This window comes from Blastocystis hominis (assembly GCF_000151665.1).
Source record: "Blastocystis hominis, Singapore isolate B (sub-type 7) whole genome shotgun sequence assembly, scaffold_12".
Taxonomy (NCBI): domain Eukaryota; class Bigyra; order Opalinata; family Blastocystidae; genus Blastocystis; species Blastocystis hominis.
Genome location: NW_013171819.1, coordinates 356411 through 378952, shown reverse-complemented (window position 1 = coordinate 378952; position 22542 = coordinate 356411). Strand labels below are relative to the sequence as shown.

Below are 22542 nucleotides of genomic sequence, written 5' to 3'. Positions count from 1 at the left end.
CAATAGTTACAGAAGGGGACACGTAGTGCCCCCGGGGAAGCTTGGGAGGCTTTGCCTCCCCCTACAACCTCTGGATAGCTGGGTCAACAGCGTCGTGCGTGTACAAGTGAAGGAGTGCCAGGTAGCCACAGTTGTTGGCAAAGATCGACTGGTATTTCACTTTGTTCACACGGAACACACGGTTCGTACCTGCCAACGGGAAGTCATTCATCTCGCCAAAGCTGTCCTGGTAGTTCAGCGTGCCATCGGGTTCGCGGAAGCAAGACACGAAGTGGCCGAGGTTGCCATTGTTTTCAAAGGGTATCCAGATGATGCAATTCGCTGGTTCTTTGTACTTCTTGGCCAGTCTCTTGTACTTGTCCAATTCCATCACATCGAAGTCGGGTATCTCGAGTTGCTTGGCCAGTTTTCGAACTTCATCGAAAGTCATTGGTTCAGCATCCACATTCATGTATCCATGCTTATATAACCTCTTCAGTACACTCTCCTTCGAATCACTGACTTCTTTATCTTGTTCTCGTTCTGTGGAAGGGCTGTGAGGATGCGATTCTTTTTTTTCGTCGGGACTTCAATTGCTTGTGTCTCGTTGTCCAGGTCAGAAATATCGTAACCAGTGCCGGCTTTGCTTTCCTTTCCCTGAATCTGGTTTGCGACGTCTGCGATGCCATCCTTTGCCATGTCACCTATCACATTCGCGAGCTGCTTCACGGTGTCCGATCCTGTCTTGTTGCTCACATAGTTCACACCCTTGTTGATCGCGTTGTTCGCGGCATTCGTGCCAGCATTTACCAGGATATCGGTGATGGGTTTTAACTTGTCGGCATTGTTGTCGTACCAACCTTTGATCTTGTTCCAGGCATTCTTGAAGAACGTGCCAACACGACTTGAACCGGCGTACAAGGCTCCACCTCGGACTTCGATGTTTTTACTTTGTCGTTCGATGGCTTTCATGGTCTTCAACACGTCGTCGTAATCGCTAGGGTTGATTCCATTGAGGAACACAGCAGAAGCTCCTCCGAATTTGAGTGCACCTCCCTCCTTACCCTTCACTAGCTCTTTGAGACTCGAGATGATCTGTGGAGCCATCTGAATGAGCGCTGGGATGATCGTGGCAGCGAGAGTACCAAGTGCCCCACCTTTCTTGAGTCCGGTCAGCTCGTTCATCAATTGCGCTTCATTGAATGCCAGTGCTCCGCCTGGTTTACAACTTCCTCCTGAGTTAACATCGTTGAAGCCAATGGCTCCACCGGTGTCCTTGGGGGAGGCAACAGCGTTGCCTCCCGGGCGACCAACGGTCGCCCCATTGAAGCCAATGGCACCAGCACTTTTCGCTGGAGCTCGCTTCGGTGATCGTTTCTTGGCTCTCTTTGGTGTGTTGTTTACTGGTGCTTCGAGTTCCTTGTGTAGATTCAATGTCTTGCGTCGATCCACAATCGTTCCACTATCCTGTTCTCGGAAATCGGGTTCGCCATAAAAGGCAGATATATCAACAGTGAATGGAATTGCCATTTATGAATGGGGAAATCGTAGATTTCCCCGGAGCAGCGAAGCTGCTCCATGAAGTCAAAGTGAAAAGAATATTGCCCTTCTTCATTTAGCCATTGAAACCCTGTGTAATGAACATATCCTTGATCGTGTTGTACGTATTTTGCAGATATTGCTCGAATTGTTGATCTACATTGACAGCAAACCGTTTGATCTTGTTTTTCATGTAGTTCAAATAATCGAGAGTTAGATCCTTACTATTAGCTACTCGTATGAAGAAACTCATCAGTTCGGAGTCTTCATTTCGATCACGATAAGCCCTGAAGAGACGTGAGAATCCAAGGTCATTTGCAAATTGAGCGAAAACAGGATTGTTGAAATTGCGAGCAAGCAAACTTGAGAAAGCAATGAAATCTTCGCGAGTATCATCGCTTTCCCAACTTTCCTTGGTGTCATTAGAATCTTTACTTTCATACGCGTCAATCAAGGCTGCAGCTCGATTCACTTGATCGATTGCTTGAGGTGTGAAACTAGCATTTACACTTTCAGATTGACGACCGTCCAGTACAATCACAGGTTGAATTTGTGGCTGATTCCGGAAATATTCATATGATTGCCAAATGGCATCCATTAAGTTCTGGATTCCTCTCATATTCTGCTGATACAATTGTTGATATAATTGTTCCCGGGACAGCTGAGTATCAGCAAAATGATTACTCATTGTAGTAATCAGCTGACCAGTTTGAGCATGTCCATCAACAACTGCATTACCAACATTTGTCAACAGGTTGTTAGTTTGAGTCTGATTGTCAGTGAGTTGATTAACAATTGCACCCGTAGAATCTTTGATTAACTTGGTTGTTTGAGCTTGTCCTTGTTCATATTGGTTGCCCAGAGCATTCGTACCATCCAATAGTTGTTTCCTAGTTGCCTTTCCCTCTTCTGCAACCGCATTACCAAGAGCTATCAGATTCTGATTCGTAGTCTGCAACTCATTTGACACGTTTTGAATCAAAGGTGTGAATGTATTGAATGATTCAACCAACCGTTTGTTGATTTCATCATATGCTTTTGCCAACTCAGCAGATACAAATTGCTGAATGAAGCTGTTTCGCTCTAGCCATTGTTTCAAGAAATCATTGTACTGCGCCTTCATGAACTCTGTCAATCCATCAATTCGCATTTCACTTTGTGTTGGAATCAATGCTTGGATATCAGCAATTGCAGGAGGATCAGGTTTGTTTTCAATTCCTTGGAGACGAGCTTCGACTCCTTGCAGATATCTATTACTCTCCTCAATCACAGCCTTCTGTTGATTTACCAAGTCACCAATTTTCTGGATCAAATTGTCGTCTCCTGTTGCAATGCTTCTTGCCACTTCAGCATACTTATCACTCAACGACTTGATTCCATCGTTCGTATTTGTCAATTTTGTTTGTACACCTTCCAACAATTCTAACATCTTAGGATAACCCTTGTCCTTATCTTCCAGGAAATTGATTCGTTGTGCTACATAAGCTATTGCATTATAAATATTGCCAAGGTTCACCTTAATATCAAAGCTCTTCATCACAGTAATCACTTCATCCAACTTCTCGATAATGGGCTTCACATCCATCTGTTGTACGATCTGATTCGTCACATTCAGAGGTTGTTGTTCAGGTTTGATCAACCACCGATCACGTTCAACGCGACCTTCAGCTACCAAATCTCTATATTTCGTACTACCTCGTTTCGTAGTGTGTGTCACACCTCTTTTATATGCCGTAGTATTATCGTCATTCCACAGCAGGACATCTCGATTTGGATCACCTTGTTCTGTCACATCGTCTCGCAAGCCAGCAAAATCATTGATAATCGCTGCATTCTGTTGAGTAACTGTGTTGATACTATCTCCCATCTGTTGAGCTGCAACCGTTATGGCATCAGCAGCATTCTTCATTTCGTTGATGCTAGTTCCAAGATCACCAGTTATATTCACGATTTGTGCATCGCCAACCTGTGATCTCTGGTAGCGGATACGATAGGGTGATACTGGTTCATATCCAAATGGATTATCAAAGATAGCTCGTTTCTCCATGTCAGACAACTTGTGATTCACAGACTGGACAATGATCTTGTTGAACTTATTGTCAATTTTAGCATTGTAGACCACATTGTCCTCGAATGAGTACAACAGTACGTTCTCATCGTCAATTCGCTGCATTTGATATCCACGCATGTCAGAGACGGATACACGGCGACGTTCAGCGGGTGAGAGATTCATGTACGAATCAAACAAGGTTCGCTTTTGTCGCCATTGTTCGCTCCTCATTCGCTGTTGATTGAATTCACTTTCAACGACTTTATCGAAATAACGATTCAACATCTTGTCCATCATGTTTCTCGACTTCACTTTGTGTGGCTTGTATCGAATGATTGGAATTGTAGCAACGTATTCATCCATTTACTATGGGAGGAACAATGTGGGGCGACTTTGCCGTCTCCCCTACTTTACTTTGGTGTAACAAGATATCGTGAATGAGATGTACACATTCGAATTCAAGGAGATCGGACGGTCATTCGCGTCTGTCAGTACCCAATCAATGTAGTCCAGGTTCGATTGTTCAATCACATCGATCGATAGGTTGTCCCAGGTGATCATGTTGTTCAGTCCCATCGATACATGAATCAGGTTATCGATCAACGGACTCTTGAGACCGAATGTTTGAGCATTGATACTACTGTAGACTCGGATCACACTCATGCCATTCGTGATGTCGTAGGGTTCACTCGCTACCATTCCTGCCTCAACGATACCTTCCAACTTGAGGATACTCGTGTAATCAGGTGCGCCACTAAGGTCAACAGCGGTCGCCACGTCACTGTTCAAGTATGCTCGGTTAACATCGTCTACCTGGATAGAATCGGCTATCGCACGGCATAACTCGGTAATCGAGTAGTAGCCAGGACCGACGTTGTAGACCATTTCAAACCCTGACAGCATTTGAACCTTCACCACATTCATTGCACGAATGTTCCAGAGAGAAGTGGTATCGATCTTGCATGTAATCGAAGTGATCTTGTACACAAGGTCACGAGGCATGATCACTGTGTTGAACGTTTCATGGTATCGTTCGTTGTTCTTCGGAATTACTGTATTGTGGTTAATCACACTTACCGGTAGTGCACGATTATGACTCATTTATTGTGTAGAACATGGAAGTGAATGCACACTGTAATCGGCATTGGCAGGGCAATCGTTGCACCGGTCTTATCGGTCAACGAGAATGACCATTTGCGACTTTTGGGAACCACGATGTTCATGTGTGCATTCTCCGTAAATTCCTCGTTCAATACAACCAACGGAGACTGTCGTCGTTCTTGCATGTTGTTCACTCGATCAAGGACAAGGCAGGTGCCAGGCGATTCTCCCTTCATAGTCACTCTGTCGATTACCATGTCGCTTTTGATGAGATTGTTACTTGTAAATTCATGTTCGTACGTTCGAGCAATGTTGAACACTAGATTCATTTATTATTTCCTCCTGAAACGGTGAATCCGATTAGCAGGTACACGTTCCCAATGAACGATAGCGGGTCACCATTTTCGTCCTTCAGTTCGTACACGATGCGATCAAGCAATTCAGAACATGGTACCAACATGCGATTCTTGTAGAAGTAATTCTTGTACAAGCTGTCCATCGGGACATTCGCAAGCAGTGGTATCGTCTTGCTTTTCACGATGTTGCAATACAGCTGTATGTTCGATAGACCGTTCGTGATATCGACAGGATACTCGGCAACCATCGGACCATAGTTGGCATAGTACACACCATCGTCGAAAGGGATACGCCATGTATGCGATTGCGATCCTGAAGCGGGAACGATGGTTCCCAGGTTACCACTCAACGAGAACACGTAGTCTGCGTGAATGTAGTACCCATCTGTCTCAGCTTTCCATCGTATGTTCAGTGTAGCCGAGTCAAAACACTGGTTCATGTGCCATATCATGTCAGCCTGTGTCAACCGTGATGGTATGGTCCACGTGAATGTCTGAACGTCATCTGTGTACGTGATATCAGTCTCGGGGGAAGCACTGCTTCCCTCTTCGTCCAGTGTCATCATTCCGTACGGGAAGCGAATCGTCGTGTTAGCCGTGTACGACTCAGATTGTTCCCAGTCAACGAAGGTAGCCAATGATGGAACAACAAGTTCATCATTCCTCACATAGTGGGGCAGCGAAGCTGCCCCGGGGAAGCTTTGCTTCCCCACATACGTAACACGTGTCGGTTGTATGAATTCGATCGACACAGCACGATCGGAATACGTACTACCTTTGATCATATTCGTCACATTCAGTCCATCGATGTTTGCCATCGCAAACTCGTAAGGTGATGTCAACTCGGGCATCCTGATGTAGTAATTGCGATAAAACTCGAAATAACAAGACAAATACACACCACCTGGTTCAGCGTATGGTCCGGGTATAATCTTGAAACATGGATTATCACAAAACAATATGAATCGTGGTTCTGTACCATTTCGACATCCCATTCGTACTCGACCACCATTATCTGCAATGACATATACCAAGTACCCTCCGAGAGATGCATCTACATATATCTTATTGATCACATTAGCGATCATATTCACGATATCAATAGCGCTATAATGACCTCGTTGGATTGTGAGAGGTCTTTCGCCATATCCACGTATTCCAAGTATAAAATTCGTCGTATCGATAAACACTTTCGTGTGATATATACTATCCTTGGAATACCAAGGTCCGATCGAAGAACCATTCGATGACACCAAGTCACCTGTATTATCCGATGTGATATGCAATTCCAATTCTGGTGCATAGTCCTTCGCAGTCCATGACATGCTTTCTCTATTGTCATTCACCGTCCACGCAATCGCATTCTGGTGAGATGGAGGTAGTTCCATAGCACTCGCATATCGAGCATTGAGTTCATTAATACATGTGGTTGTAAGAGTATTCATCTTGATCGGGGTAGACGTATCGTCCGTTATGTAGAATTCACCACTATCGAGTACTGAGCCATCAGCTAGGCGCATCGTGTATGTCGCGAGAGGCTTTAGCAGGAACCGATTATCATTCGTACGCATTTTCCAGTCATACGCAATGAAGGTGTTTGATCCTATGTATGCATGACCACCAATACCTTGATCATTCGTCATATCAGGAGGGGAATCGCTTTCAGGGTTGAACGAAGCTTCCACTGGTCGTTCGATGCACAGATTGCGTACCGTTGATGCCAATTTGAACCCGATGGAGTCCAACCAAAACCATCGATCGTCGTGTCAACACTGGATCGATCGAAATACCATCCGTCTGCTTGGACATTGAAGCGAACATGATCATTCTCGATCGTCATGGATATGAGAGGAAGCACTTTCACCATCTCAGCACCGACAGCCTCGATGAACTCGGAGAACGTGTAGTAACCGACAGGCAATGTCAACATGTGCGAGACAGTGCCATCAGTAACAACCACGTGATTACACGAGGAAGACAGGTAGTAGCGCTTCGGGTTATCCACTCCTTTCACCAAGATGTCCGATTCGAAACCAAGGATTGACCTGATCTCTGGTGCATTCGTGAAATCAATCATGTAGAAGTGATCTACCGTGATGTGGAACGCATTCTCACCGCTATACACCAATTCGAACAGGGCATCACTTGCATTCAGCTTTGCAATGATCGTTTCGATGTCGTATGCACCGCGTGGTATCGTGATCTCTTGAATCGTAGCGCCAGCATTGATTAGCACCATTTGATCAGTCGGCACGTTGTGCAACACGAAGTCCGTATACAACGACACAGACGAGATGTAGCACTGGTCGAACGAGAGAGGATTGCCCAGCTTCACTTCCTTCTTGGTGGTATTACCGAACACTTCCATCATACTGAACTGGTTTGCAGAGACAATCGTTGGGGGTGACATCGTCACCCCCGGGGGAAGCGAAGCTTCCCCCATCGATGAAGGCACTTCCTCCATCACGTCCTCAATCGTCAACTGGAGTTCGAATTCGCCGTTCAATCGCATCATCTTGCCATCCATATCGCGGAATACGAACATCAATTGATCAAACCGAGTGATCATTGGAATACACACGTCTTCCACAGTTCGCACGTAGTCAGCCGTTGGATTGTCAATGATCATCGTGGTGAGCAGGTTGTTGTTCTGGTTGGCAATCTTCAAGTCCGATGATCGCACGATCGTCGAGTAGACCTGGATCACTTGTCGATTTCGCGTGATATCAATCACGTTCGATCCACTGAACGAAGCAGGTAGAATGACCGTTCGTCCATCGAAGCCGAGGATCTCACAAATGTCAGGTGCATCTGTGAAGTCAATGGTGTGTGGAGACTGAATCCAAATACAACCGAACGACGAGGCATTCGTCGATATGGAGAATGTAGTATCGGTCATGGTATTGAGCAAGGCAATGATCTCACTGATCGTGTAATAACCAGCAGGGATTGTCACAGTCTCATCATTGCTGTTAGTAATCACATTCGTCGTGTCTACGTTATTAAACATCGAACCATTAGGATGAAACAGGACAGTCATGGAAGTGATATAGGGATTCTTGTACTTGTACGGATTAACCCATGTAAATGAGCCGTTGGTAGGTGAGCCTTGAATAAGCATGGAGTAGTGCATGGTCTTTCTCTCTTTACCTTAGTCAACAAGACAATGGGGAGGAATCGAAGTCGTCCCTCGTTGTCCCCATCACATCCATGCATACCATGGCCTACAATGGAAGTCAGGTTAACATTGGCCGAAATTGGCCGAAATTGGCAGCCATGGGTTTCCGCGCGTTTCTTGTTATGGACATCGAGGTGAGCAGGTAGACAATGGCAGAAAATGGCCGAAAAATGATTTCCGCGGTTATTTGGTAGAAAATGGATTTTCGCGTGTTTTCCGCCTTTTCCCTACTACTCTTTGACACTTCGAAGTATGAATGAAATGATTGTAAATGATTTGCTTTATAGATCTTCCAAATCTAACATCCCTCGATTCTCAAGGATCTAGCTTCCGTTATCCTCGTTCAGTGATATTAGAAAGTAAATTAAGATACTGAATATTGATGATATTAAGATATTCCAAATCCACAATATGTAAATCTACCTCGTTCATTCGAGTATATGACATATTCTGTAATAAACAGTAATTATTAATAATATATTCCATTTGACTTTAGATGTTTCTCAATTACTATTTCCTTATGAAATACATAACATTGACTATATTCAATCACTTGATTCTTGCACAACTTCCATTATTATACCTAATTGGACTTGCAGTAATACTGATTTCACGACATTCGATTTCTCTCGATTTACTCAAGTTGAATCAATCGAAATCGGTAATGAATGTTTTGCGTCAGTGCAAACATTCAAAATCGATGGATTGAATCGATTGAAAACTATCGAAATTAGAAACAATTCATTCACTCAGACAAAGAATAGTGAAGGAAACGATGAATCAAAATCATTCCATATATTGAATTGTGAATCATTGGAATCCATTCAAATCGGCCAATTTAGTTTCAGTGATTTTGGAGGCGACTTTGAATTGAAGAATCTACCAAAATTACAATCTATAGAAATTGGTATAATTGGAAGTATTTCTTGTAATTTTTGTCATGTTTCATTTGTGATTCGAGGTATTGATATGATATTGAATATTTGAATGATTAGATCTACCATTATTGCAATCTATCGCATTAGGTGATAATGCATTTCGTGATTCCTTATCAACAGTGATTGAAAGTATGAAATGATTTTAAATGAAATGATTTCAATAGATCTACCATCACTACAATCTATTACACTCGGACTTGAATCACTCTATGGAAGCGATGATGAATCATGTTCTTTGACAATGCGAAGTATGAATGAAATGATTGTAAATGATTTGCTTTATAGATCTTCCAAATCTAACATTCATTGATTCTAAAAGATATAGTTTTAGTAATGTATGTTCGGTTACTCTAGAAAGTATATATAATCAGGGATATTGATGATATTAAGATATTCCAAATCCGCAACATGTAAATCTACCTTGTGGTCTCCTGGATCCTCCATTTATGAGAGTTCAATCAAAATCAGTTTCGAGTATTGTTAGACTGATTTGATTTCCTGCATAGATGTTTCTTCGATTCTCGCGAATCTTATCAAAATCCTACAGTAAATCAATATCATGGATTTGATGTGTTTCTTTCAGTAATTAGTCAGTACCATTGAATGTTATTTGTTATTTCAGACCTTATATTTCTTCACTCTTTTCAGAATGATAGCACTTTACAATAAATAATTATTTGTAGTGTTTCAGTAAAACTCTTGATGCATTCCTGAAAAAAATAAAACCCTGATTATTTAGTCAACCATTTTGTGCGCCCATCTCCATTATCATTCCAAATTTGAGTATACCATATAAATAGGAAAAGCGTGAATTCTAACATAACGTGCTACGAACCTGCCAAATATCAATGAAGAGTGTTGTGAATATTAGTATTATCTAATTTTCTAACCTATTGCTAATGATAAGCACATAATGAGAATGACAGTGTCTACGGCTGTGTTGAGCAAACCATGATTTTTGCAACCTAAAAAGGCAGTTTTTATTTACTTTCACAAATCTTGAGGATGATTTTTTGTAGAATCATCACTTCAATCTACATCACTCAAAATCGTAACTAAAAAACAAACAAACAAGTTATCGACCTGCAGGGGATCTTGAGCGGGCCGTTGACCGCCTGTTACGTCCGTACCTTACGGCCTTGGACTTCACTCACAATCTTCAGAATTCGGTTTTCACTTTGTATATATACAAATTGCTCATGACTCAGTGTTTAATCTCAAATAATAAAATTGAGCCAATAATCAGAATAGTGTTGGTTAGCATGCTATGTACTCCTATTGTTTGAAAGCACGTCAAGAGTGAGTTTTGGCCATTTTAAATTACCCTATTGAATAGTTATAACATTTCATTTCTATAACAAACAACTTCCCCAAGTTTCGTACACTCATTTTATACAAATGTGTCAAATCGTTACTTGGTTGTCGTTTTCTTGTTACCCACATATTATTGCTACATGAAATAAATAAAACCGTTTCCTAATCAATCTGTTTTCCATTGTCCTCTAAATATCAAATTCCACGTAGTGAATTGAACAAAAACTACCAAGCAAAGAAAAGAAAAGTTCAAATTCTTCAAATTGTACAGGGGCTGTTTCAAAATAATCTTAGAAGGGAATGAGTATCCCACTTGGTGGAAACCAGACTGGATACATGGATGCAGGTGTTTCTAATATATGTATTTGTAAGACAAACCGAGGGGGAATCGTCCTTACTTGCAAAAACCCCACTTGCCCTTACAATAACCGCATCCACCCTCAGTGCTTTAATATGAGTGATGATGAGGTGAAAAGAGCTCTCTCATCCAATTAGTAAGAAACACGAATGGGATCAACTTACCATTTAGCTATCTCTGTCCCCATTGTGCAATAAACAGTTATATTTCAGTATGATGCTCAGGCAATGCGTTTTCTGTAGAATCCCCCAAAACGACAGAAAATGAAGAAACAAGATAGTGATGAGGAATTTGAATTTAGTGAGGATGATATGGAAGATATGCCTTCCGAGTTGGCTTCCAGTTTGTGTGTGATTTATAGAGAGGAGTACAATATCGATTCTGGGTCTGATAGTGATACGCCTAGTACTTCGGCAAAAATAAGCCACCACTCCCATTCATTCAAAGGTCATCCTTGGAGTGATAGCTCTGACGAGGATAAACCGTCTCGTGCAAGCAAGGGCCATGTTTCGCCTTCGTTTAAAGAAGAGACAGAAGGTGAGCGAACACGTCGTTCGACTCGCATGTATTTTTTTCTCCAACCTTTGACTTTAGTCGTCGGAGCACGCACGTCAACCAAGGTTTTGTGGAGGAAATAAACCTGGATGACGATGATGATGACGATGACGACGTTTCTTCTACTCGTACCCACAGCACAATTTTCTCTGGAACGGATTCCGGTAGTCAGATCGAGCGTATTTTGGGCCGTCGAGTGCTTCCCGGAACGCCCGAAGCAGAGGAATTGATGCATCGGTCTCGCTTAGCAATTGTAGAGTAGTTTACTCGCGTTTTACTGTAGGGAATTCATGTGAAGGACGAAAAAGAACACGAAAAGCGGAATTTTGACAATTCAGCGTTTGAATACTTAGTGAAGTGGCGAAATAAGTCGTACATGCATCTTAGCTGGCTGAGTTTCGATACGCTAGTACATGATAACCCGCCCCATGGAAAAAGCCGACTTTATCGGTTTGTAAAAATGCTGCCACGTGATGAGGATGGTTTTATCATTGAATACCCTCCCAATACACCTGAGGATCAATACTATAATCCCAATTTCTGTGAAGTGGAGCGGGTTGTAGCATGCAGCCTCGATTGGGATAATGATACGCGTTTTTATTGGCAGCAGGGATGCAGCGAGATTTTAAGTGCTCTATGTGAAGTGAATCAGGGAGGCTATGTGTATTCTGATCCCTTTATGTTGCCCGTGAATGAAGAGCGAGACGGGGCTCCGAATTATTACGCGATTGTGAAACATCCGATGTGCCTAAGCTGGATCATGAAACGTCTTTCCTCGACAGAGCCAGCTCCAAACGGCGACAATCCTTCCGAACGACCCAATGCTCTGACTCCCTATTCTTCAGCCGAGGAAATGTTTGCGGACTTGGAATTGATGTTCCAAAACTGCCATCTCTACAACCGCGATCCCTCTTCGATTATCTTGATGATGTGCGAGAAACTGGAAGAAGTCTATCATCAGAAGCGTGCCGCGTTTGAAGAACGCCAGGCCGAGTTTAACAATATCCAGCTAGCCATGAAGATCGAGGGCGAAGAAGTGAAGTAACAAATAGTCATGCGTGTGAATGGTAGATATCTCGTGAAGTGGTCGGATCTGTCCTACAAAGATTGCACGTGGGAGAGTCCAGAGACCATCAGTGACGAGATGATCAAGGACTATGAAGCGCGGCAAGTGATCGCACCAAGAAAGCTGCAGCCTCTGAAAACGAAAGCAGAGCGAGTGGCGCAGGGAGAGAAATCGATTCTGCATTTTAAAGATAATAAAGTGAGGGCAGATGCAGAAAATCACTTCTAGACGCTGCGTCCTTATCAGTGGGAAGGTTTCCGCTGGCTGAAGGACAACTACAATCAAGGAAAGAACTCAATCCTTGCTGATGAGATGGGTTTGGGAAAGACGATCCAAGTCATCAGCTTGATGGAGCACATTATCCACAAGTTGCACTATCGATGTGGACCTTATTCGTAGTATGGAAACGCAGCAACCGATTCTGGTTATTGCTCCGCTGAGCACGCTGGGATTCTGGCGACGAGAAATCGAGTCTTGGACGACCTTGAATGTGGTGATGTATCATGACAACGAAGGCGGAAAGGATATTCGCCACCTAATCGAGCGATACGAATTCTACTACACGCGCAAGCAATTGCCCGTGCCTCCTCCGTTCCCAGTTTACAAGTTCGATATTCTTCTCACGACATACGAGATCGCCAATACCGATGTCGACGAGCTTAGGAATGTTCGTTCCGCTCAGCGAAATGATGACGAATAGATTCGGTGGAGTCTGGTCGTCGTCGACGAGGCACAGAGGATGAAGAACAAGTCGGGCAAGCTGCAGCAGACCTTGCACCAGATTCACTGGCAACAGTGTGTGCTGCTCACAGGCACGCCGCTGCAAAACAACATGCTCGAGCTTTGGACGCTGCTGAACTTCGTGGCTCCTCAAACCTTCCCTTCGTCGACCGAGTTCCTGCAGCAGTACGGCGATCTGCACAACCAGAGTCAGGTGGCTTCGCTCCAGCGTTTGCTCGTTACGTATGTGCTGCGTCGATTGAAGGAAGATGTGGAAGACTCCATTCCGCCCAAAGAGGAAACGATCATCGACATCGAGCTCACCACGAAGCAAAAGACGTTCTACCGCGCGATCTACGACCACAACCGAGATTTCTTTATCCACGGCTACATCCGGTCGGGGAACGGCGTGTCCAGAGTGTCGGGGAACAGTCGCGGTCCTCGCTTGGTGAGCATGGAGATGCAGTTCCGAAAGTGCTGCAACCATCCGTACATGTTGGAGGGAGTGGAGGAAATGGAGAGCGAGGAGCTGAAAAAGGCGGAGGAAATGGAGTTCAAGGATCTAACGAAGCACCCTCTTGTGCAATCGAGCGGAAAGATGGTGCTGCTCCATAAACTGCTGGGCAAGCTGAAAGCTGAAGGGCACCGCGTTCTCATCTTCAGTCAATTTACTACGATGCTGGACATTCTGGAGCGGTATCTGCGTCTCGCAGGACTCTCCTATACTCGAATCGACGGCTCGGTCCGAGGGAATGCTCGCGAAGAAGCGATCCGGACGTTCAACGACGAGAACAGCAACATGTTCTGCTTTTTGCTGAGTACGCGCGCTGGAGGTGTGGGAATCACTCTCACCACGGCCGATACAGTAATCATCTTCGACTCCGATTGGAATCCCCAGAACGATGTGCAGGCGCAGGCTCGTTGCCATCGGATTGGCCAGACGAAGGCGGTGCGTGTGTATCGCCTCATCACGCGAGGCACGTACGAAGCAGCGATGTTCCAACGCGCTAGTTTGAAACTGGGTCTGGAGCAGGCGGTGATGGCCAACAGCAGTACGTGGCTGTGGTTGTGTGAAGTAACGAATAGGCAGGAAGAACATTTCTGCAGATGTGGTGGAGACACTGCTGAAAGAAGGAGCGTACTCCGCCTTTCTGGAGGATAAGGAGGGCGAGGAACGCTCACGCGTTTTTTGTGAAAGTAACATTAACGAACTCTTAGAGAAGCAGTCGCGTGTGATCACGTACGATAAGAGCTCTGTGACGTCGCTGTTTAACAAGGCAAGCTTCGTGTCGACGCAGTCGGACTCCAAGCTGGATATCAACGATCCCCTGTTCTGGAAGAAGATTTACGGAGAGGACACGCGCGAAACGGTTCTGGAAAGATTGGAAGATGGTCGCGCCACGAAGGACGAGGAGACGAAGGCTGCGTATATCCAGGAGCTCATGACGATGGGCGAGGAGACGATCCAGCAGAAGCTCTCCGGCGAGAATGTTCCGGAGTGGTACCAAGTCCTCCACTCCGCCCTGAAGCAAGTGACCATCATGACCGAGCAGTTCAGCCAGCAAGACCGCGCGAAGGCGCAGCATATGCTTCAGGAAGTCGAGCGACCCAGCCGCAAACGGAAGCATGTCCCCCAGGCCGTGGTTCCCGACGATTCGTACTCGATGAACGATCCCGACTACAACACGAACGGCAAATCGGATCTGGACGACGAGGTGTGCTGCAAGTGCTACCGCGACTATTGTCTGATCCGCTGCACCGGCCCTTGTCGCCGCTGTTTCCATCCGGAGTGTACGGAAAGTAGGGTTGGTCTCGCGTGGAGTGAGCGCCTAGATCCTCCGCTTCGCAAAAAGCGAGAGACGTGGCAGTGCTCGGACTGTCTGAACCATCGCTACACCTGCTGTCTGTGCCAGAAGGAGGGATACGACGCGAACTACTACCAGAAACTCGTCGATGAAGGCCAGATCGAGGAAGGCTCCGACGTGCAGATGCAGAAGATCCGTGCGAAGCGTCGCAAGGCGAAGCATAAGGCCGGTGACGACGACTATGATGCCTACGGCTCCCACTTCTCCTCCCGCGGGAAGAAGAAGCAGAACCCTCTCGTCTACAACCCGAACGTGGTTTTCAAGTGTCTGGTGAAGTCGTGCGGTCGTTTCTATCACGTGAATTGCATCCAAAACATGGAGTATGGCAGTAAGGAGCACTTCAGCGACCTCACGCACTTCCGCTGCCCCGCGCACTTCTGCTGCGAGTGCCACGAGACCGGCAACACCAAGCACCTCGTGCAGTGCGTTATGTGCTACAAAGCCATCCATGTAAGTTGTTTGACTCTGGAGAACGGCTTCCGCATCTCCAAGCTCTATTATGTCTGTAACTCCCACTCCGTTCCGAAGGGCCTTTCCTCCTGGGATGCCAAAAAGAAGCAAGCCAATGCCGACGACGCGTCCTTCGGGTCCGATCGACGTCGTGACGACACGTACCATCGTCGGCCCTCCCGCGCGTCTTCGCAGAAGCAGGTGTATGAGCCGATTCAGTACGTCGTGCCCATCGAACAGTACAAGGGCGATTGGTGCAGGTATTGCGGAGCACGCCGCTCCAGCGGGTTTATGAAGGGGCCTTGGGGACCCAAAACGCTTTGCGTGGTGCACTACGTGGCCTGGTTTAGAAGCAAGAAGCTCGATCTCTCTGCCTATGTAGGGTTGTGGAGCGGGAATGAGGAGTAGCCTGAGTTACCGACGAAGCCTATTAATATCGAAGCGAATTCAGAGCCTAAGTATATGCATTACTTAAGAATGAAGAAGGAAAAAGACATTTAGTTGTGTTTGTAAAATACCCTCGATTTTTGGAACTTGGCTTATTTTCTCTATATGTTGACGGACGAAAACATTAGGGAGAAAATTGGCGTTCTCAAAGACTGTAGATTCCAGATTCGCTCTATGTTATAAAATAGACTTACGAGAACAAGTCATTGAAATAAGGAAGGCGGGGGATACGGAAAAGAGAAGAAGAATCGTCTTGAGACCTGATGAATGCGTTTGTGCTGAGTTTTGAGCGCGATGTATAGAAAGAGTCCATCAAACAACTCGAGGATCATGGAATGCATTACGGATTTAGCGAAAAGCAGATTGCTGAAGTATGAATATGTTTCCGGCATTCTATTCTAGCTAGCGGAAGTTATCACATTCCCCTATGTGGATCCGAGTATTGAGAGAAGGCTGATTGAAATTTTAAATCCTCGGCATGTATTCTGCCACTTCTCTGAACCATCGTAGAAAGTGGACTCGGCTACGGTTATCCTGTTCCTCAGCCATCTTTCCAACGCGTCTCCAGAAAATCGAAAGCTGATTTTCAAGTGGTTGTGCGTTACGTATCCCTACACCACAGACATGGCTCGAGTACCCATCTTCTCACATCCATATTCACCTCTCTAGTTCTACTACACAAAGCTCTACTCAGTCCTCTTTTTCCAGCTCGATGACGAAGACTCGCTCCCCTACGTCTGCCATCTCCTCTATCTTGTCACAACGCGTCGCTGCATCACTCCGTACCGCTCTCGCCGCCTCCTGGAGCTGTACCAGCGTTCTCTCCACACGGGGCAGATGGTTCGTCCGCTGTTCGCTCTGCTTCAGCTCTACTCGCAGTACGATCCGTCGATTCTTCTCCCGCGACCCCCCAAGAGCAGTCTCGGCTACGGACAGTTCCGACAGGTCGATGAGGGCTGGACCGAAACGCTCGCCACGCTCCATCGCCACGCCCTCGAAACCGGAGAAACGGAGAAACCGGAGAACTCGGAAGACGGGTTCCACGAAACCCCGTCGAACTCGTTTCGCATGAGCTCGCAGCTCTCCCTGCAGTCCCACCTCCTTCTCTCCCGATCGAAACACTATTTCACCGTACCCCCTCGCGGGCGTTTCACCCGTAGTGGCCGCACACGACCTCGCAGTGGCAGTCCCTCCCCGGATCGCCGCGTTCTCCGCGGTCGTCTCGGTCCTGGCGGTCGTCGCAGGGATCGGAATGGGTGACTTTGGAGCAGATCAATTCCATCGCGGAGCTCCTCGCCGCGCTGCAGCGCCGCCGTGTGCGTCTTCTCCTCCCGGACCAGGCCCTCTCCCTCCTCTCCCCCGCCGTCTCCCGCCTCGCGCTCTTCTTTCTCCACTGGGCAATGCCCACCGCGCGGCTGGACTGGGTTTTGCCCGCCGCGCTGCGCTCCCTGCTGCTCCAGGACCGCTTGCCGCGAGCCCAGCGCGCCCATCTCCTCGCCTTTCTCATCCAGATCGGGATGTTCCGCGGGGAACTCGACCCCGCCGTGCAGGCCGTCGTGGAAACTTTCGTGGAAACCTGCGGGTTCGGCGAGAAAGAGGCGGTGTTCCTCGCGGTGTTCCTACCGATCGCCACGCTTCGCTCCGTTTTGCCGCGGTTCAAAATGGAGTTCCAAGGAGCCCCGCAATGCACGCAGGCGGAGATGGCGAGCCACGTGATTGGCTGCTGCGCGATGCTGCGCAGTTTGATTGGTCGAAGCGACAAACGGGAACAGAGGCAAAAACTGGATTTGTTCGAGCGATTGCTGGAGAGCTGCGTGCTGATGGCCGCAGAGAATGGCTCGGCGAACGTCGTGGGGTCCGTCGTGGTGAGCTATTGGGTCGTGCAGTTCTATAACGAGTCCATTCGACAGCATGTGTTCATCCCCTCCGAGGAGGTCGTTCGTATTTTGTCCATGTCGGACAACGCGTCTGTCGTGGACGGGTGCATGCAATTCGTTTTAAAGTACATGAGAAAAAAGGGATGATGAAGGGTAGTTTCCTCCAAGCCGACGAAAGGAAGGGCCGTTCGGTGGAAATGGAAGAAATCGTGAAGAGTTCTCTGAATAAGGAGCATTTGCTGTCGAATATGGTGCGAATGGAGCGAGCTTGTCATTTGTAGGCAGTGGGTCATTTATTTTATCATATGCTTGAAAAGGACCCGGTAGAAGAGTCTTATGATGAAATAGATCGTTTTAAAAAGAAGTTGCATCGATATTTGTACAATGGTATAGATCTTTTCCTTTACCGTGTTTGCTTTTATATCTACTATTCAAAATCATACTAATTTGATTTGGAAATTGTTAAACTTGTTGAATCCTGTTATCACCGCGGTTTTAAAAATGATAAATCGTACAAAAGTCAAATACGCTGCTTACTGATTGATTATTCTCTCTACTTTGAGTTGTAAGTGCTTTTGCAAGTCGTTCCGGAGTGCCTCACCCTTGTTTTAGCAATAACCGCAGATGACTGTATCAGCTATTTATATAATGGGACCGACTGGAAAGGTCATCATTTCGCGTGACTACCGAGGTGATGTGACCGATGCAGACGTGGATAGGTGCTTCGTTGCTGTTTTTCTGTCAGCCTTTTAGATTTGCTGTAATGCTTCGTGAAAAGGAGGACACGGAATTGAAGCCTGTGTTTACCGAGGGAGATACGACCTATATCTACGTGAAGGTACATTTTGAAGAGCGGAGCTAAACGGAAGAGCGGGAACTTGTATTTGTTGGCACTCTCAAAGCGTAACGTCAACGTAACGATGGTGATGGAGTTTTTGAACCATTTGGTGCGTGTGTTCCAAGATTACTTTGGTGTGTTTGATGAGGAGCGAATTCGGTAATGCCCCTTCTGTCTGATTGACTCTAGCGACAATTTTGTGATTATGTACGAGCTCTTTGACGAGATGATGGACTTCGGCTTCCCTCAAGTGCTTGTTGTTTCGAACCCTCACACGCAGATCACAGACACGCAGGTCATGAAAGAATACATCACGCAGGAGTCCCAGCGTTTGGAGAAGACCACGGTGGTGCCCTCCAATCTCACGAACGTCGTGAGCTGGCGCCAGGAAGGCATCAAATACAAGAAGAACGATGTGTTCCTGGACGTGATCGAAAAGGTCAATCTGTTGGTGGCCCGCGATGGCACGGTGCTGGATAGCGAGATCGTGGGAACGATCGAAATGAAGGTGTGCTTGTCTGGCATGCCCGAGCTGAAGCTGGGTAGGCGGATGAAGCTGCGTTGTGAGCGCTAGGTCTGAACGACAAGGTGCGATTCGACATGGGCGATCGCAAACTGGAGGCGTCGAAGGGCGGCAGCAGCAACAACATCGATTTGGAAGACGTCCATTTCCACCAGTGCGTCCGTTTGGCGACGTTCGACAACGATAAAACGATCAGCTTCATCCCTCCCGACGGGCAGTTCACGCTCATGTCGTACCGTCTGCACACACAGGTTCGTCCGCTCATCTGGGTCGAGGTCTCCACCACACGCAAGACCACTTCCATCGACTATTTCGTGAAGGCCAAGTCCAACTTCAAGGCGCATTCCACCGCCACCGACGTGGAAATCTTCGTGCCGCTGCCCGCCGATGTGGACACGCCGCAGTTCAATGTAGAATTCAGGCAGAGCGGTGCGAACTAGACGTCCCTGGGAACGGTGAGCTACGTGCCCGATAAGGACTGTCTGTTGTGGAAGATCAAGCAGCTCTACGGAATGCGCGAGTACCATATGCGAGCCCACTTCGGTCTGCCGTCGGTGCAGCGCGATGATGGCGTGGGTGCGAAGGGAGAGGGTGATTGGTGTAGCAGCAGGACGATTACCAGATGCGTCCCATCGCAGTGAACTTTGAAATCCCGTATTACACGGCCTCTGGATTGCAGGTGCGATATCTGAAGATTGTGGAGAAGAGTGGATACGAAGCGCTGCCGTGGGTGCGCTACATCACTCGAAATGGTGACTATCAGCTGAGAATGAAGTAGTGAATTGGGTTGTTTGTTGCAAACTGGTGGTGGTGGTGAGGAGGAATGAATGAATGAATGAATGAATGGGATTGAGTTGTTGTAAGTGGGAGTGAATGAAGGGAGGGCGATGATTATTGGGGATAGAAGAGAATAAAGAAAGCAGATTTCCTTGTTCTCTTCATCCACCCGTGACTCATTTCCTTCGTCCATTCCCTCACTATTCAATTCGCTATCTCGAACCAAACACAGTGGAGAACATTCATTTCTACTACTTCTTCTGATTCTTCATGTAAATCTTCTTCTTCCCGTCTTTCTGATTGCGCAGCTCCTTCCTCTGTCTCTTTCTTTCCTGCGCTTCCTCCGCCGATTTCGCTCCTTCCTTTCCCTCGCCCTTCTTTTTATCTGCTGCAAACATTCTCGGCTTTCCCTGCTGCTTTCCCTTCTTCTCAGGTCTCACTTTCTTCGCCACGCTCTCCTTCTTCTTCTGTGGCTTGCTCTCCTCCTTCTTCTGTGGCTTGCTCTCCTCCTTCTTCTGTGGCTTGCTCTCCTCCTTCTTCTGTGGCTTGCTCTCTTCTTTCTCCTCCTCCTCCTTCTTCGGCTTCTCCGTGGCCTTCTTTACAAACTTCTTTGGCTTCTCCGCGGCCTTCTTCGGTTGTTTCTTCTTCGGCTGCGCTTTCTTCCTCGGCTGCGCTTTCTTTGCCTTCTTCACTTCCTTTTCTTCCCCTTCTCCCGACTCTCCAGTCTCTCCCGTCTCTCCCGTCTCTCCAGTCTCTCCGGTTTCCCCTGTTTCTCCGAATTCTCCCTCTCCCTCGACCTTCTTCTCTCGGTTCTCTCGGAGAGCCAGCTCCAACTGCCGATCCTCCTCCGTCTCGTCCTCGGTCTTCGGGATTTCGTTGCTCAGCTTCACCAGCTTCGCCACAAAGAAGCCATCCATGTTGTGCACGTGCGGATAGTACCGACGCGTCATCGACATCGATGGGTGGTATTTGAACTGTCGGAAGCTGGTGAATCCGGGCGTTCCGAAGGTCAATCCGGTGTCCACGAGCTTCACATGACGTTTGCGCAACGCGTAGTTCACGACCGCTTCGTTCTCGTACACGGAGACGGAACACGTCGAATAGACCAGCACGCCGCCCGATTTGGAGTTGGCATCGATGGAGTCAATGGCCGCGAGGATCAGCAGCTTCTGCACGAAGGCGTTCTGCACCATGTCCTTCACGGTACGGCTCATCTTGACCGAGGGATCGCGACTAATCACACCCAGACCGGTGCACGGCGCATCCAGCAGCACGCGGTCGAACCCGCCCATCACCTTGGGGAACTTGCAGCCGTGGTAGTTGGTCACGATCGTGTTGGTGACGCCGAGACGATGCAGGTTGGCCACCGTCGCGATCAATCGCTCCTTCTTCAGGTCGTTCGCCACCAGCACGCCCGTGTTCTTCATCAGCTGTGCGATGTGCGTCGTCTTGCCGCCAGGCGCCGCACACATGTCCAAAATTCGCTCGTTGGGCTGGGGATTCAGCGCCATGACGGGGAGCATGGAGGACGCGCTCTGCAGCATGTAGTGGCCAGCGAGATATTCGGGAGTGGCTCCGATTGGCACCGGCGTGTCGTAGATCTTCAGACCCAGGCGGCTCCACTCGCCCAGAGGATCCAGATTGATGCCACGATTGATGAGGACTTGCGCCAGGTCGCGACGGCGCGTTTTGAGCGTGTTGGTACGGATGACGAGCGGACGATCGCTCTCGTTGGCGTCGAACCATTCCACGCACTCTTGGGGACTGAACATGTAGAAGAAGTACTCCACTAGATTCGGGTTGTAGCTAGGAATCACTCTTTCCCGAACTCGAAATACCCGTAGAAACGAGCGCAGTAGCTACGCAGACGGTCCATATACTCCTCACGACTCACATTGGGGTCGCGACGACGACGGAAGTCGGCAAGGATCGTTACAATGTCCTGGATACGCTCTTTCATCTCATCTAAGTCGTGGAATGCCTCGTCGGTCTTCATATCGACGGCCATATGCTCTTCTCTATTTAAATCCTCTTCGAGGTTTTCTTTAGCTTCTTTTTTAACTAACTCTTCGTTCTGCTCCTCTTCCAGGGCCTTTTTCTCGAAATCGTTCTACACGCTCAATATTCTCCTATTCAAGTTACCTGCTCCTCCTCATCGCTCAGCTCTTCCTCCTCCATCATGTCACTGTCTCCTTCTTCCTTTAACTTGAGCCATTTGTTGTCCTTATCGGAAAACGACTTTGGCTTTGAGGTGGCCACTTCCTTTCCGCCTTCCTCTTCAGTGTCATCACTTACGATGACAGTTACAGAACTCTCACGATAAGGCACGTCTGACTCATTATGCTCCTCAACATCACTGTTTAAGAGGTCTGCGTCTTCGGAGTGCATGTCTGGTGTTCTATAGAATGGTACTAAAAGGAAATTTGGAAATGGATGAGGCGAAAAAACAATTTGTGTGGATAGATTTGTTATTTATACTCAGTCCTCATGTCTTTACTGCATTTCGACTCAAAAAGGAATCAATAGCAGGAAAATGCCAATATATGAATTTACCTGGTATTTTGATCGAACACCTTGACGGTTACGCGTTTTTCTGGAAGGAGAAAGCGAC

At 47.1% G+C, this 22542-nt stretch overlaps 5 protein-coding genes; 2 read left to right on the top strand and 3 right to left on the bottom strand.

Annotated features, from left to right (window-relative positions):
* Positions 1–4665: 4665 nt before the first annotated feature.
* On the bottom strand, positions 4666–4926 carry GSBLH_T00001638001 (uncharacterized protein; the record flags this gene model as incomplete). The annotated part of the gene is made up of 1 exon (XM_013040068.1): positions 4666–4926. The coding sequence occupies one exon, from the start codon at positions 4924–4926 to the stop codon at positions 4666–4668; it is 261 nt and encodes an 86-aa protein (XP_012895522.1).
* A 68-nt stretch (positions 4927–4994) lies between these two features.
* GSBLH_T00001637001 (uncharacterized protein) lies at positions 4995–5465 on the bottom strand (the record flags this gene model as incomplete). The annotated part of the gene is made up of 1 exon (XM_013040067.1): positions 4995–5465. The coding sequence occupies one exon, from the start codon at positions 5463–5465 to the stop codon at positions 4995–4997; it is 471 nt and encodes a 156-aa protein (XP_012895521.1).
* A 6279-nt stretch (positions 5466–11744) lies between these two features.
* Positions 11745–15969, top strand: GSBLH_T00001636001 (uncharacterized protein; the record flags this gene model as incomplete). XM_013040066.1 has 6 exons in its annotated part: positions 11745–11961; positions 12421–12632; positions 12663–12802; positions 12834–13101; positions 13135–14216; positions 14245–15969. 6 exons carry the CDS (start codon positions 11745–11747, stop codon positions 15875–15877), a joined length of 3552 nt encoding a protein of 1183 aa, XP_012895520.1. The 3' UTR covers positions 15878–15969.
* Positions 15970–18327: 2358 nt separating this feature from the next.
* GSBLH_T00001635001 (uncharacterized protein) lies at positions 18328–19938 on the top strand. XM_013040065.1 has 8 exons: positions 18328–18512; positions 18547–18631; positions 18663–18790; positions 18821–18881; positions 18912–19173; positions 19206–19564; positions 19595–19726; positions 19759–19938. The coding sequence occupies exons 1-8, from the start codon at positions 18418–18420 to the stop codon at positions 19930–19932; spliced, it is 1296 nt and encodes a 431-aa protein (XP_012895519.1). The 5' UTR covers positions 18328–18417; the 3' UTR covers positions 19933–19938.
* A 225-nt stretch (positions 19939–20163) lies between these two features.
* On the bottom strand, positions 20164–22319 carry GSBLH_T00001634001 (uncharacterized protein; the record flags this gene model as incomplete). XM_013040064.1 has 3 exons in its annotated part: positions 20164–21737; positions 21770–22041; positions 22074–22319. The coding sequence occupies 3 exons, from the start codon at positions 22317–22319 to the stop codon at positions 20183–20185; spliced, it is 2073 nt and encodes a 690-aa protein (XP_012895518.1). The 3' UTR covers positions 20164–20182.
* Positions 22320–22542: the final 223 nt, after the last annotated feature.

Excerpts from the sequence above, each read along its gene's own strand:
- GSBLH_T00001635001 (XM_013040065.1), top strand. The coding sequence starts at position 18,418 with ATGACTGTATCAGCTATTTATATAATGGGACCGACTGGAAAGGTCATC. Across the intron at positions 18,882-18,911 it reads TGGACTTCGGCTTCCCTCAA|ATCACAGACACGCAGGTCAT; the intron begins GTGCTTGTTGTT and ends CCTCACACGCAG. Across the intron at positions 19,727-19,758 it reads CGGTGCAGCGCGATGATGGC|CAGCAGGACGATTACCAGAT; the intron begins GTGGGTGCGAAG and ends TGATTGGTGTAG.